The sequence below is a fragment of the Nerophis ophidion genome, linkage group LG15 (genome assembly GCF_033978795.1).
Source record: "Nerophis ophidion isolate RoL-2023_Sa linkage group LG15, RoL_Noph_v1.0, whole genome shotgun sequence".
Lineage (NCBI taxonomy): Eukaryota > Metazoa > Chordata > Actinopteri > Syngnathiformes > Syngnathidae > Nerophis > Nerophis ophidion.
Window position 1 is genome coordinate 23,819,407 of NC_084625.1, and position 14,829 is coordinate 23,834,235.

The window sequence follows — 14,829 nt, forward strand, 5'->3', positions numbered from 1 at the left end:
TACTGTCCAATCTAGTAATAAAAATTTCAATCAATCAATCAATCATTGTGTCTCGCAGAGCAGCCATTTTGTGCCTGGCACCACAGCCACTGATTTCATCATCATCACCATCATCATCATTATCATCATCATCATTTCTTTGTATTACTTTCATGAAAATGCATAAATACAAGCTACGTACAGTTCACACGTTCATCGTTTTTTTGTTTCTTATACTTTTCACTCTGGTGTTATTTATATCAAGTCTTTTAGCCATTTTACAGCAATTCTCAAGTTTTGCTAGCCCAATACGAGTCCCAAGAAAGCAATAGACAAGCGATGTTTGGTGTAAAACATTGAGGAAGTATCAACAGCGTTGTGGACACTGCCTTCTCCACCCTTCCCCTTTCTTCCGCCGCACACCAAGAAGATTAACCAACAAGGTGAAGTAGATTTGTTTTTTCCTTCCTAATCATTGTGGCGACCTGGCGGCTAAAGTTTAGTGATTCAGAACTGCGATTGCACAACAGGGCTAATGATAGTGTGCGTGCGTGTTGGCAGGAGGTTGGTTCAGCCAATTGTTTTTCCACATCCCACCTCCCCGGATAGTAAATAATCAAATGTATGTATTTGTTCTTATGCTTTCTGAACTCACTATGTTCTCTGCTGGCTGTACATATCCTACCAAGTCAGACCTACACTGTTTCAATGTCCATTTCTCTGTTGATGCAATTGTTGATGACTGAAGTGCTGATATCAAACAAACCTAACCACCCGCCCCAGCACCCCCCTCCACATCCCACCCCCACGGATTGTAAATAATGTAAATAATTCAACGTATATACTTGTGTGCTGACTGTATTATGCTGATAGTATATATTTGTACAATGAATTGATTAACGTGGACCCAGACTTAAACGAGTTGAAAAATGTATTGGGGTGTTACCATTTAGTGGTCAATTGTACGGAATATGTACTGTACTGTGCAATCTACTAATAAAGTGTCAATCAATCAATTAATTGGCTTTGTCATGAAATAGAAAGTTGATCCATCATCCCCTTGTTAGATTTGATTGATATACAGTACTGTATAGCACTTTAAATGGTGTTCAAAATGTACAAACTTTTACTAAAATATAGAATTGTGTCGAGGCTGGAACAAATTATCCATGTTTTCATTGTTTTTATGAGAAAATTTGCTTCATTATAAGAATTTTTCTATGAAAAAACCCTGTTCAAAAATTAATTAAGTTTGTTCATGGATGTTCCCTTGTACTTTTGCGGCGAAAGAATTAGAGACAAATTTCCAACCCCGTTTTGTGCGTACGCCAGATTTATTTTATGAGACCCCTGGACTGATTACATATTCTGTATATCTTTTTGCACAGTTTTGTTACAGTTTATCATTAAAGTTAAAGTACCAATGATTGTCACACACACACTAGGTGTGGTGAAATTTGTTCTCTGCATTTGACCCATCCCCTTGATCATCCCCTGGATCATCCCCTGGGAGGTGAGGGGAGCAGTGGGCAGCAGCGGTGCCTTGCCCGGGAATCATTTATGGTGATTTAATCCCCAATACCAATCATTAGGTATATCAAAGCTACACAGTCATGTTCAACTAGCCTCTAAATCAGGCATTTTTGAAGTCTAATCTTTAGAGCAGGGGTCACCAACCTTTTTGAAACCAAGAGCTACTTCTTGGGTACTGATTAATGCGAAGGGCTACCAGTTTAATACACACTTCAATAAATTGCCAGAAATAGCCAATTTGCTCAATTTACCTTTAATAAAAAAACCTATATATATAAAAAAAATGGGTATTTCTGTCTGTCATTCCGTCGTACATTTTTTTTCCTTTTACGGAAGGTTTTTTGTAGAAAATAAATGATTAAAAAAACACTTAATTGAATAGTTTAAAAGAGGAGAAAATACGAAAAAAAAATAAAACATTTTTTGAAACATAGTTTCTCTTCAATTTCAACTCTTTAAAATTAAAAATTCAACCAAAAAAAATGAAGAGAAAAACTAGCTAATTCGAATCTTTTTGAAAAAATTAAAAAAAAGAATTTATGGAACATCATTAGTCATTTTTCCTGATTAAGATTACTTTTAGAATTTTGATGACATGTTTTAAATAGGTTAAAATACAATCTGCACTTTGTTAGAATATATAACAAATTGGACCAAGCTATATTTCTAACAAAGACAAATCATTATTTCTTCTAGATTTTCCAGAACCAAAATTTTAAAATAAATTCAAAAGACTTTGAAATAAGATTTCAATTTGATTCTACAGATTTTGTAGATTTGCCAGAATATTTTTTCTGAATTTTAATCATAATAAGTTTGAAGAAATATTTCACAAATATTCTTTGTCGAAAAAACAGAAGCTAAAATGAAGAATTAAATTAAAATGTATTAATTATTCTTTACAATAATAAAAAAATACTTGAACATTGATTTAAATTGTCAGGAAAGAAGAGAAAGGAATTTAAAAGGTAAAAAGGTATGTGTTTAAAAATCCTAAAATCATTTTTAAGGTTGTATTGTTTCTCTAAAATTGTCTTTCTGAAAGTTATAAGAAGCAAAGTAAAAAAAATAAATTAATTTATTTAAACAAGTGAAGACCAAGTCTTTAAAATATTTTCTTGGATTTTCAAACGCTATTTGAGTTTTGTCTCTCTTAGAATTAAAAATGTCGAGCAAAGCGAGACTAGCTTGCTATTAAATAAATAAGATGTAAAAAATAGAGGCAGCTCACTGGTAAGTGCTGCTATTTGAGCTATTTTTAGAACAGGCCAGCGGGCTACTCATCTGGTCCTTACGGGCTACCTGGTGCCCGCGGGCACCGCGTTGGTGACCCCTGCTTCAGAGTATTTACTGTAAGACTGCCCTGCTCCCCGGAAAACTGATTGGAGTTAGCTTGTGGAATTTTCTTTGCACTTTGGACTGCTCATTGAAATATTTAAAATTAGTTTAACAGATTTTGCTGCGCCTCACCTGAAGTCTTTGAACACTGTGTTCTGACAACAAGGTAGTTAGCAGTACTTTGCCCAACCAGGCTCAACATAAAGTCACCATTTGTATCAGACAGCTAAGTAAAGTTGCCCGAGGAAAACATGCAGGCAACTAAACAGCGACTCAGCATATTTGTAGCTTAAACTGCTGTAATGACGACCAAGGTCCTGACCTTCTCGGGACAAAGATTATACAGTACTATGACTTAATTGTACTTGGCTGTTTGTGTATTCCTGCAATGTGAAAAAAACAAAAAGACAAAGATGCGTTTCCTACCATAAGCCGGGATGCCGTAAGGCTGTCCAGGTTGGGGGTAGCTAGCATACGCTGCGGCCTGCTGCATTCCTGTGGTGTACTGCGTCTGCCCGTACGCCGCCATATTTTGGGATGAAGGAGTTGGAAGAATATGCGGATATGTCCTGCTGTTTGAAACAAAAAGGCAAAAGTGAAAAAAGGCCAAAGAGGTTTTTTTCTTCCCAAAACACAAAACACTCAACTTCGCTGGCTGACAAATTTGAGCGATAGCATCGCACAACCTAATGTACGTAGCGAAACAACGCGAGATAAAGAACATTTCAAGGTATACAAGCTGCAGACGTCCCAGCAAACAAACTCCACAATCTGGCAGAAGGATCTACTTAAAGCTCCAAATGAAGTTAGACGCTGATTATTTATTTGAGGACCAAATAAAAGAAGCCTTACTTGGAAGGGTAAATCTGTGGAGAGAACTGGTGGGTTTGTCTTGGGCTGAAGCCACTGCTCCCAATAGCTGAAAAGAGTTAAAAAAGGCAAGAGCACATTTTTAAACACTTAAGAGGCAAGGTAAATATTATTTCTCACCAACAGAATCTGGGCATTCCGAGGGACTAGTAATTATGCTACATGACTCTGTTTATTTCTCTAACCTTGCGTAAGGTTGACAAGACGGATTGTAATAATGAAGCAAAATAATCAGGTGGTAAGAACAGGGGGTTTTCTGCTGACTCATTTATTAGAGGTGCTTGTGCTACCATGGCGACCAGTGGTGTAAACACACGCGGGATGATCAGCGGCCCACATGGGGTACAGCTGCGTATGATATTAGTAATGACACTAAAATACAAAGAGATAAGATTAAATAAAATATTGTATTTTATTTTTTATTACTAATATTATAACAATTTGCCTTGTGTTTTGCTGGTGACATAAGCGATATAGCGATATAGATAATGGAAGGATTAATGAATAAAAAATATGTATAAAATAAATACAAATAAATACATTTAAAATAAAATTAAATACAAATACATTAGATGAATAAATCAAAACTTTGACTTATAGAATATTCTGGACACAAAATAATATTAATATTGACAAAAATATTTATCATCACATTTGCTCTTCTTATCATACTTTGGGAAAAAATCTAAAATAACAATATCTATTTATTTAATGATAAGTGTGGGGCCATTAAAATCGATCAATTGAAATGAAAAAATTAAATGAAATACAATGTATTTTAATCTCATTTAAAATAAAATAAAAATACAAATAATTACATGAATAAACTAAAACTTTGACTTATAGCATATTTTGGACACCAAATAATATGAATATCAACAAACATATTTATCATGTATACTTATTTTAACAACAACAGCAGCAAAATCATATTTAATCTTCTTATCATACTTTGGAAAAAAGTTCTAAAATAACAATATCAAATTCTTTAACATTTTTGATAAGTGTGGGGTCATAAAATCAATCAATTGAAATGAAAACATTAATTTAAATAAAATGTATTTTATTCTCATTTAAAATAGAATAAAAATACAAATACATCAGATGAATAAACCAAAACTCTGACTTATAGCATGTTCTGGACACCAAATAATATTAATATTAACAAACATATTTATCATGTATACTTTTTTTAACAACAACAGCACAATCATATTTACTTTTCTTGTCATACTTTGGAAAAAAATTCTAAAATAACAATATCTTTAACATTTTTTATAAGTGTGGGGTCATAAAATCAATCGATTGAAATGAAAACATTAAATGAAATAAAACATTTTTATTGTCATTTAAAATAAAATTAAATACAAATAAATGACATGAATAAACTAAAACTTTGACGTATAGCATATTATGGACACCAATTAATATTAATATTAACAAACATATTTATCATGTATACTTTTTTTTAACAACAGCAAAATCATATTTGCTCTTCTTACTACACTTTGGAAAAAAAAATGAAAATAATAATATCAATTTGTTTAACATTTTTGATAAGTGTGGGGCCATAAAATCAATCAATTGAAATGGAAAAAATTAAATGAAATACAAATTCAATCGAGACAGTATAAAATATATATTTAATCTTTTAGCGGTTTTTATTTAGTGTTGTTGTACAGTGCCTTTAAGTATATTTAAAAATGCAATATAAATCTTATAATTTGTTGTTACTCTGTCTTTCAAATTTAGATGTCCAAAAATATATTATTGATAAGAAAACATTACAATAACAAGATTATAATTTGTAACAATAAAAAGGAGATATTATACCATATAATTGTATATTATTTTCAAGAAGATTACTTAACGTGAGAATATTTGTAATTGTGTCTTAATTAGAAATGTTGTCATATTTGCTTCCATTAAATAAAAATAAAGCTGAAAAACATTCCAAGTGTGGCGACAAGTTCCACTTAATTTGCTAAGTGGGCAGTTTTGAGCCTTGTGTGTAATGGCTTGGAACGTGCAAAATAACGACCTGCCTGTACTTAATAGCGTCATTGACATGGAACGCATGCAGCAACTGTCACACCGGACACATCCCGCTTGCCTGAACACAACTTTGGGTTTCCCCTCGCTAAATACACAGGATATAAAATTACTACATTCCTTTAATAACGTCCAACCAAAGGTTGGGGTGGCTTGATTTGTGCGTATAGCTAAACTTGTGAGGAGATGAATGGAAATGAGCACGGGAACAAAGCGGAATGACAACTGCAATTGTACTCGGCAGAGCAGTGAACGTACACTTTTGACTTGTTGATGCGTTTATGTGCAATGCTCCGGTGTGGGGAAGGAAGGTGTGAAAAAGTTTTGGTTTGGTAATGGCCCGCAGAGAGCGAGGGCCATTGGGAGGCCTTGTCATTCCACTGCATGTTATAATTCAGCTCTCACCGGCATGGGAACCAGCCCAATGAAAACACACACACACAAGCATATAAAAATGCTGACAAAGGCAAGGGGCAGTGTCTTGTTCTTAAATACACATACACACACTTTATTGGCAGGGCCACTTCCTGAGCTTATCAGTCATCCATCTACGGGCTCATTTCTCACTAATCGCTTCTGCACAAAACACACACACACAAACACGCGCAAACGTACACTGTCCTCACCTGATCCGGAGAAGCTGTCCAGAGAGGTGTCTGGTACCGAGGCCACTATTTCGCTGCTGCTCATTGGCTCGCTTTTAACTGCAAAAAGTGTGGAAAAAGCCACGTTGTCACAAACACACACACAAAAAAAAACACAACATCTGAAAGTGATTTGAATCACACACAAACAGGCTTGCATTTTTACATTCAGCAAAGGGATTTGGGGAGAATGTAAAATAAAAACAGACCTGTCAGGGAAAACATGGCTGCGTGCATTTTCAATCAAATTGTTCCAATTTTAATGTTTTTCAGTTTTACATTTAACCTAATGATCCCAATCTGGATCAAAATCGGATATGAAAGTGATGCCAATGTAACTGCAGTGTCGGTAAACGGATACTGTTAAGATATGCCGATCCACAATTTAAACACAAATCGCACCCATGATATATAAAAAACACCCGTGGTAAATCATAACTACAGCTGTTCTGTGGAAAATGTATCAATCCTTGCCTCTTATTCTTATTTAATTTATTTTTACCTCACCTAAAGCAGTCATAAATTAAGTCATACTGGGTGAGAAAAAACACATATCTCTATGACAGGAGGATGTGAACATTTCATATCGGGGTTTCTCTTTATCACTAGGGCTGGGCGATATATCTATATAGCGTATTTTTTGGACTATAAGTCGCAGTTTTTTTCATAGTTTGGCCGGGGGTGCGACTTATCCTCAGGAGCGACTTATGTGTGAAATGATTAACACATTACCGTAGAATATCAAATAATATTATTTAGCTCATTCACGTAAGAGACTAGACGTATAAGATTTCATCGGATTTAGCAATTAGGAGTGACAGATTGTTTGGTAAACGTATAGCATGTTCCATATGTTATAGTTATTTGAATGAGTCTTACCATAATATGTTACGTTAACATACCAGGCACCTTCTCTGTTGGTTATTTATGCGTCATATAACGTACACTTATTCAGCCTGTTGTTCACTATTCTTTATTTATTTCAAATTGCCTTTCAAATGTCTATTCTTGGTGTTGGGTTTTATAAAATAAATTCCCCCCAAAAATGCGACTTATACTCCAGTGCGACTTATATATGTTTTTTCCTTCTTTGTTATGCATTTTCGGCAGGTGCGACTTATAGTCCAGAGCGACTTATACTCCGAAAAATACGGTACGCGATATATTGCGTGTTCGTCTCTATAGAAAATGACTTTATCGTGATATTCGAGTATACGTTCTCACGCAGTTGCTTTTAGCCGCTGGCATTACATTACAGGCTCTCCTCGCTCTTTCTTGTGTCTCCTTCTCACAGACGGACAAGCGCACCTTCTTACATACGTCACATACTGTCATGTCATACGTCATGTACGTATACGCCCTCGCGGAGCAGACAGGTAGCGGCATGAGTAACGTTAGCTGTGATTCTAGCGGAGCCTTGCGAGTGGTAATACAAGAGAAAGAAGGTGCGAATGTGGTAACAAATGAAGGAAGAATTAATTCTCCCAAAAAACAGCAGGGTGTCCATCGTCTGGCGGTGGTTTAGCTTCAAGTGGGAATATGTCGAACAGACAACTGTACTTTGTTGAATGTGGGGCACAAGCGTTGCTTTAAAAAGTAGCATTATTGCTAATATGTAGCATCAATTGAAAAGTCACCTGCTAGAGAATAAAGAGTGCTTACTCCGCATGTCAACATCTCCGTTCGGTGCAACACGCCCACACAATCAAAATGCCAAGGCAAACATTTCCAGATCGACACCGTATGAAATAAATAGTGATTTTTTAGATGGGATTTCCTTCTCTGCATGAAAGTTTAAAATGAACATATATTAATGCAGTATGAAGAAGAATGTTTTAATGTAGACACATAGAATCATCATACTGCTGCGATTATATGCATCAAGTGTTAATTCAAGACTAAGGGAAAATATTGAGATATATATCGTGGCCTAAAATATTGCGATATTAAAAAAAGGCCATATCGCCCAGCCCTATTTATTAATCACGATATTGTTAAATGTGCTGACTAAAACACAAAGTTACATTTTAACTGACTTTTAAAAAATAAATAATTATAGACACAAAATATTTTATACAAGTTTATATTAGGGTATGTTGCTCCGTAACAGGGACATACGTGATTGTGCCTTGTATTCATGTTAGCATTTAAACTAGCAATTATCACGCTAGCTTTCTTTTCAAAAGAAAACTCACACCTGTGTTTGAGTTTATGAAAGGTTATCAACCACAATCATTTTCATTCTGAAAGGTAATGCAACCCTTTTACCGCGGTGTCTTGTTAATGCCAGTTAATGCCTACTCTACTAAATGTAGCCTATAGTGGTACGCAGATTTTGCTGCACAGTGAGCCTCCCTTCTGGTATATAATATTTTGGTTGGTTTTTTGCTGCCTTTTAAACATAAGTTGCGCTTAAATGTTTGAAAAACAAGTTTTTCTTTATTTTTCCTCAAACCCGTGTAAGATCGATTAATACACAGGATTTGTGTTAGCGATGACAACCAAGCTTAACTGACATGTCACTGATGAATAAATTCATTTTAAATGCATAGCGACCGCTTTTTGACCTGTGCTGTTTTACAGAGCTCACTGATAGACCCGTAAAGAACAATTTCACAGCTACCTGACAGCTCAGGAATCTTTGAAGTTGTGCTTTCTTTTTTTCCCTCTCTCTTCTTTGAGGGCTAAACAAATCGACAATGTGGGCGAGAGCGGTCATGCTGGGTGGAATCCCTCACGGCTGAAGATGCCATCGGCTGTCATGTGTTGTGCGTCGTTGCTTGCTCAGCGCGGAACACATGCTGACAAGTGGCGATAAAAATGAAAGTGCATGCATAAACTAGCAGGGCACACAAAACAACGGCATCCAAATGAAAACCTCCCCCAGCTCAAACCATGCTTGCACAATGAAAATACCACAGAGCGTCTGAATGAAAGGCACAATAATTGAAGCAAGGAGGGCATCGTTTGTTTTTGTTTTTTCTTGAGCTTGTTGTTTGCAAGTATTGTCCTTTCATTGTGTCAACAAAAGTAGACAAACCTGCGGCGGACTGCGAGTTACAACCTAACAACCAGTCTGCTGTGGTAAGCATTGTGAGGCTGTCACCTATGGGAAAGACAGAGCGGCAAACAGGACACACCACGTGAGTCTACAACATGTCTTCTGTCAGCATCAGTTTGAAGATTAGACTTGATGAAGTCCTTCTGATTTGCATGTGAAATACCGGAGTCAATAACTACATGTGTGTGGAACTCTCATGCAAACTGTCATGTCTCAGGATTTGAATAATGACACAGGGGCTTGAAGAAACACGTGATAGTTGCTGGAAAACAGCAGCACCAGTTTTACAACACGGCCTGCAATGTGTTTGAATACACCGTCTTTAAATAAATTCTGGTTCTTCCTACTCCTTTTCGGACATGTTAAATTGTGCACAACAAGCATATACGGTAGGTCGATTGCATTTTTGTCTCATTCCTGCGAGAATCCTGCGTGTGACTGAAGCAATAAATACAACGATACAGTAGTGAAGGTGTGCAAACTCGAGTTGCAGTCGGTGGGAGCTGAAGCGTGAAAATGTGGCGGACCACTCAGGGTCAGTCTGCGTTCTCAGTGAAGGTCTCACATCTGTGGAACTCTTTGACACTGGAGTTAAAGTCACAGTTGGACATTTAACTTTTCTTCACAAAACTGAAAATGTGGCTTAAGGAAACTCAGAAGTGTGAGCACTAGAACTGGATGTAGCATGGACAATGTGGGGCCAATTATTTTTAATGTGTTTTGATTTAGATTTTTGTACTTGTCTTAATCCTTTTGTGTGGGGTTTTCACTTTTCTCAGCTATTTTTTAAAAGCCTAACCAGGGACAAGGGTTGCAAATTAGCCTCTGGCTCGAAGTCTTATTTACTCAGCACGATGGAAGAGGGGTTAGTGCGTTTGCCTCACAATACGAAGGTCCTGAGTAGTCCTGGGTTTAATCCCGGGCTCGGGATCTTTCTGTGTGGAGTTGCATGTTCTCCCCGTGACTGTGTGGGTTCCCTCCGGGTACTCCGGCTTCCTCCCACTTCCAAAGACATGCACCTGGGGATAGGTTGATTTGCAACACTAAATTGGCCCTAGTGTGTGAATGTGAGTGTGAATGTTGTCTGTCTATCTGTGTTGGCCCTGTGATGAGGTGGCGACTTGTCCACGGTGTACCCCGCCTTCCGCCCAATTGTGGCTGAGATAGGCACCAGCACCCCCCCCCCCGCGACCCCAAAGTGAATAAGTGGTAGAAAATGGATGGATAAATATAAGTCTTATGTACTTTGCCATGGGTTACCTATGGGTAGCATTGTTTCATTGTACTGTCCCTGTCAAATAAAGACATAAATAAATAAATTAAGCAGTGGGATTATCCAGGACTAGCTGCAGTGTTCTAAAATAACCACCAGGTGGCATCTGTGGGCAGATAATACTGTATCATCTCTTTCTTTTTCAGACTTATCCGGTTTATGCATTCTTCACTCACGCTTAAAGTGAAGGATAGGGCAAAAATAAAACCTTACCTACTGTGAGTTTGTCTAAATTAAAGTAAATTAAAGTAAAGTAAAGTAAAGTAAAGTAAAGTAGCAATGATTGTCACACACATACTAGATGTGGCGAAATTATTCTCTGCATTTGACCCATCACCCTTGATCACCCCCTGGGAGATGAGGGGAGCAGTAGGCAGCAGCGGTGATGATTTATGGTGATTTAACCCCCAATTCCAACCATTACAGTCTGTTTTGTTTGTACAAAAACGAAAGTGACTAAAACAGAGGCTAGATAGTTATCAATACAAAATACCGTGTGTAAACACTAAACAAGCCTGCAGTTTGCTTCCCTAGAGAACAGATGATAATGTTTGATGTGCGTGAGTGACAAAAACCCAGTTTTACACATGTATTGCAATGGTACATCATACATGTATATATACACACCATTGTAAAACGTTAGGGATATTTCCTGTTAACGTCAATCAGAAATAGCGGCACATAGAACTTGCCCCCGCATACACACTAAAAGAGATTGGGAGCATTAGCATGCCTCGAAGCGAGGAAGCCATAACTGAAGTAGCTTTGGTTGCTTTCTTGTCTCCCCGTTATCCTCATTGGAAGTTTCTTTTCACCAGCCCCACTGATAAAGCTTGGTAATGTAGTATGTAATGCACACCCAACTTTCATAGCGAGGTGACTTCAGAATAAGGCTGTCAAAGTTAACAAATGCTATTAATCACAAAAATGATCGAATTAATCAAGTATAAACGCAGATAACTATGCAATTTATTTTGAAAGGCGGCACACTTTGCTTAACGGTCAATGACCATGTTAAAGTATGCATCAGTTAGAGGTGCGCGGCTCCATCCATCCAGTTATCGATAGTATCGACAGCAAGGGAAGTATCTGACAATACAATGTATTTCAGTTCTCTTTTATGTTTATTTTCACAAGTATCCATGTATTGTTGTATTGGTTACAAATTCTGCAAAAAAGTCAATGGACACCGGAGAGCCTTCGGGGGAAAAAACAAAATTAACTGAACGAGAGCCAATATTAGTTATTGCTTCTGATGACTTATTTTGCAATTTATTTTGCTCAAAAAACTGGAACAAAAGGAAACATTTTTTTATTTTGGTAATTTTCTTTTTTATAATTTTGCTTAGTTTTATTTATTGTCCGATAATAGGATTGGGGAATGAAATATGTTTATAGGACTGTCAAAAATAAGTTAACTCAAATGATTAATCACACAAAAATACATCAATAATCATGTATATACGCAGATTAATCATGCAATTTATGTATACTGTACAGGCTCCTTTACCTTAACCTGGATGGTTACCTGATAGTTAACTTAATAACTGACGTGAATTAAACATTAAAAAAAAAATCCTGTATGACATTCTGCCAATAAAATTGCTTTTGTGTCAAAAATACTTAAATTGATTTAACTCATGTTAGTGAGTTTTAACCTGTGATTAATCATGATTAATACAAATTAAAAAATTTGATTAATCTGATTAAACAAATATGATCAATTTGGGACAAGTGTTAGAAAATGGATGGATGGATATAATTTGAAAGCCCACATTGTTATGTTTTATTCTGATTATAATCATCAATAAGAAGGTCAACAAAATGAACATGTTTCAACTAAAATGGTATTAGTATCAACATCAATATCAGCGATACTGATCCTGTATATGTAGTATTTGGTTTTGGTTCAGTACCAAAATGTGCCGTATTGCCCACCCCTAACGCCAGTGCAATACAAAGATGAGTGAGGAGAATTCGTCTAGCTTTAAAACACACCCCAACGGGACTTTCCCTAATACAGTAAACCCTTCTGTATTGCTGTTAACTGGTACCGTGAAGAATTACAAGTTGAAACATTTATTATGAAAGCAAATACATTGTCAAATTTGTGGATAATTTTTTAATGTATATATTATATTATACAGTATGTATTTACAGTGTATAAGACTTGCATAAAAAAGAGTTATCCATACAGTAAATGTTAAAGACCGGGGTAATGAGGTATAGATCAGGCCTCGGTACACATAAGATTAGAAATAAAATGCATTGTTTTATTTTTTAATGTGTCATATTACAAACAGATTGTAGCTGAGATAGGCGCCAGCGCCCCCCGCGACCCCGAAAGGGAATAAGCGGTAGTAAATGGATAGATGGATGGACATTACAAAATTTATAGCAGTGTATTATCATGGGGACAAAAAAAAGTCCCTATTTACTACCATTATATTTATAATTTCAACTGTACGATCTTCACCCAGTACAATGATGCATTTTCTAATTGAAGGGCTTCATTTGGAGAAAGAGAGGACACTTTGTCATATATACAGAATGAAATTAGATTGGACCGCTTTGGTTAAGTGTTTCTCACAAGACTTTGGAAGACTTGAAAGAGTTGGCACGTAATGACGTGATGACATATAGAAATGCAATGAAAAGCAAAACTAATTATTAGGATTGCAAACAAAGTTGTAGTGGGCCATCTATGGAAAGACTGGCAACTCAAATGTGTGTGTGTAATAAAGGGAAGTGGATCAGTCCTTTCAACAACCCATACAGAACATTTGGTGATCTGTGCATGCAAATTTGTTGCATCTAACAAAAACATTTTGTTTGCTCGGCCGGAATAAACAACTTCTTGCAGCTCGCTGGAACCTGCAGGCCGCGCCAAACGTTTGCAAATTGCAGCAACATGTTTCTTTGCATGTTCATCGCTTGTGGTGGATTTCAACTCTTGTGTACATACCTTCAGTGCCATTGGGTGTCATGGAATTGTTGTTGATGTGGGAGTTGTCAAGGCTGGCACCATTTGGAGATTCACTGCTTCCACTTACTCGGCTGTGAGGACTGGCTAAATCCTGCATTTCCATAGACCTTGGGAAGAGAAAAAACATCTCCATTCAATATCTGTGCTATTAAGAACTGCAGAGAAAGCAAACCATGTGATGGTAATGACAAGGGATGTCAAATGGCTGCACGCTGTAGGAAACAGTGAACTGAATAGTAAACATTTGTGACAAACAAGATAGTTTTTCATTCGTCTGGTCACGCCGAGACGCCACTTAGCGCCCAATCCCATCGCTCGCTGTCAGTTACGGCCGTGATGCATCTCCGAGCAAAGAAATGGCCTTTGCTTCTCGTGACTGCTAACAGATGTGCGCTGGTTTTGATGGGGTGACGGTTTTCAAAATGAAGCGCATGATTGTAAGAGGCTGTGATGGGCAGGCTCGGAGGCTCGGGGAGGGGTGTGTTTGCTCTGGCAAGCTCCTTAATTGTTGCTGTGTTTACACGGAAAGACCAACACTGCAGAAAACAAGTGTGCGCTCAAGGGATTTGACAGACGGGACACAATGGAGAGGGGGACGGGAGCAGCGCCAAAACTGACACATCTTGCTGTAATAGTGAGTAAATGCTCATGGGAAAAAGTCTTTACCTGACGATCTGGAAACATGGTAGAACCCTAATAATGACACTGAAAGATGGCTTTAATGTAGCACAGAAACTGCAATAATAAGGAACAAAACAACCCTCAATTTTTTTAATTTATATTTTCAAATCTATCCTGTCCAGCTGCTGAGGCAAATCATATAGTTGATGGAGATGCCCATATCTGCTGTATAGATTTACTTTATACTCTTGTGTTGCCTTAGATGTATTTGACTTGATTAAAAGTTGGATATAGTTGGTGCAGCCGGACCGGAGCAGGAGATTTAAAAAAGAGAAAAACAAACAAACAAACAAAAAATTAAATAAAAAAATAATAAATAAATAACAAAAAAAAAATAAAAAAAAAAATATATATATATATATATATATATATATACATACATATACTGTATACACATACACATATATATAAA

At 36.7% G+C, this 14,829-nt stretch overlaps 1 protein-coding gene across 4 annotated transcripts in view; it reads right to left on the bottom strand.

The window, feature by feature from the left end:
* The window catches only part of eya1 (EYA transcriptional coactivator and phosphatase 1), a 128,310-nt gene that overhangs the window by 54,347 nt on the left and 59,134 nt on the right, over nucleotides 1–14,829 (bottom strand). For 2 of the 4 annotated variants that reach the window (XM_061921873.1, XM_061921874.1), the window contains exons 4-8: nucleotides 13,716–13,843; nucleotides 9,457–9,522; nucleotides 6,399–6,476; nucleotides 3,703–3,769; nucleotides 3,277–3,422 (exon numbers count right to left, since the gene is read on the bottom strand). In XM_061921873.1, the coding sequence (XP_061777857.1) occupies nucleotides 3,277–3,422; nucleotides 3,703–3,769; nucleotides 6,399–6,476; nucleotides 9,457–9,522; nucleotides 13,716–13,843 (485 nt within the window). The remainder of the gene's footprint in view (nucleotides 1–3,276; nucleotides 3,423–3,702; nucleotides 3,770–6,398; nucleotides 6,477–9,456; nucleotides 9,523–13,715; nucleotides 13,844–14,829) is intronic. The other 2 variants (XM_061921875.1, XM_061921876.1) reach the window with 1 other exon arrangement.